Here is a 1,416-nt window from a genome sequence, read left to right on the forward strand (position 1 = left end):
CCGAGGGTTCGTCTTTTCTTGCCCATACCCTCAAAAGCATTTAATGCCCACTGCTCCAGTCCGCTGCTTCAGAGGGAAAGAACTACTCCCTGGAAGAGTTAAATTGTCAAATGCCCCTTTGTCTTCGAGGCTGGCTGTGCAGTGTGAGTAATTCCTGAACCAGCAACGTGGGCACCACCTGGAAGCAGGTGACACTGCAGATCCCCAGGCCCCACCCCAGACCTGCACGTAACAAGACCCCCACTCGACATGGATGCCGCTCAGTGTCTGCAAGGCAGAGGTTTAAAGCATGTGTGCAGATGTCATTCCCACCTTGCATTCAATCGAGGTGCCTTTGGTGGCAATGATTCGCACGTGACCTGCAGCTGCACAGTGGGGGAGGGTCTATGAGGACCACAGGAGTGCTGGCATGTTCTGTGAAATGCACGAAGGGGGTGGTCATTCGCCCACAAGTGTCTAAATGCCAGGCCATGTGCTAGACTCTTGGAACAGTTGCGTGACGTCCTGGTGGGGATGTGAGAAGTACGGCACGAGAAGGGACAGCAAACAAGGTATAATGGTGAAGCCAAAGCCCAGAGAAGGGCCTTCTGCGCGAGGATATAGGGGATAGAGACAGAGATGCTCGTGCAGGGTCTTGAAGGGTGAATAGGAGTTCTGCAGGTGTCCGGGAGGGGGTTAGTGGAAGACCATTGAGGCAGAGGCAGTAAGGATACTTCAGGGTCATCTGAGGAAGGTCTGTGGAGCTGCCAGCAGAGAGCAAGAGGAGGGGGCGAGCCCTGGGGCTGAACACCTTCCCTTCCTGTTGTTCTGTCATAAGCACGAAGCGCTGTGGGATGCATCTTCCACCCTTCCACCCAGCGCAGACCGTCCGTCTGTAGTTGTACGGACCACTCTCTGAGCAAGCAGCCCATTTTCATCCCGTTCCCTGCCCTTGGAAACGGGATGGGGCAACACCATTGCTTCCCTTTCCCTGTCGGGGAAACTGAGGCTAGGGGAGGAGGCTGCTTGCAGGACATTGGGACTCAGAGCCCCCTCGGCTCTCCGCCGCGCCTGGCCGCCTCACGTCAGTAAGGGGAGAGGTTGCCCCAGACACGGTCGTGGACCTCACAGGCGCCCTGCCGCTGTTGAGAGGAGCTCGGCCCTCCGTCCCTTCCCCCACGAGCAGCGCTCTCCTCGGAACCCTCAGTTCCAGGAAACCTCAAGTTTCCCGTGGAGTTGAGCAGCGCACCGGGTCCTACTGCACAGTGGGGCGAAGCTCAGTCCTTTTTCTTCTCCCAGGAGCCATCGGGGAGCCCAGATGGCTGGACCTCAGGGCAGGGGAGCCGGGCCCCTCGCCGCAATCCACTCCCGCACTCTGAATGGCCGAGTCTGTTTGTTTCCCAAAGGGATGGAGCGGCCTCTCTGAGCGACCTGCGT

General features: G+C 58.3%; 1 protein-coding gene across 1 annotated transcript in view; it reads left to right on the forward strand.

The window, feature by feature from the left end:
- Nucleotides 1–1,416, forward strand: part of LOC115274477 (nuclear pore membrane glycoprotein 210-like) — a 14,883-nt gene that overhangs the window by 10,797 nt on the left and 2,670 nt on the right. The window contains exon 5 of the mRNA XM_029917902.1: nt 1,386–1,414. Within this exon, the coding sequence (XP_029773762.1) occupies nt 1,386–1,414 (29 nt within the window). The remainder of the gene's footprint in view (nt 1–1,385; nt 1,415–1,416) is intronic.

Source organism: Suricata suricatta, chromosome 12 (genome assembly GCF_006229205.1).
Source record: "Suricata suricatta isolate VVHF042 chromosome 12, meerkat_22Aug2017_6uvM2_HiC, whole genome shotgun sequence".
Taxonomy (NCBI): domain Eukaryota; kingdom Metazoa; phylum Chordata; class Mammalia; order Carnivora; family Herpestidae; genus Suricata; species Suricata suricatta.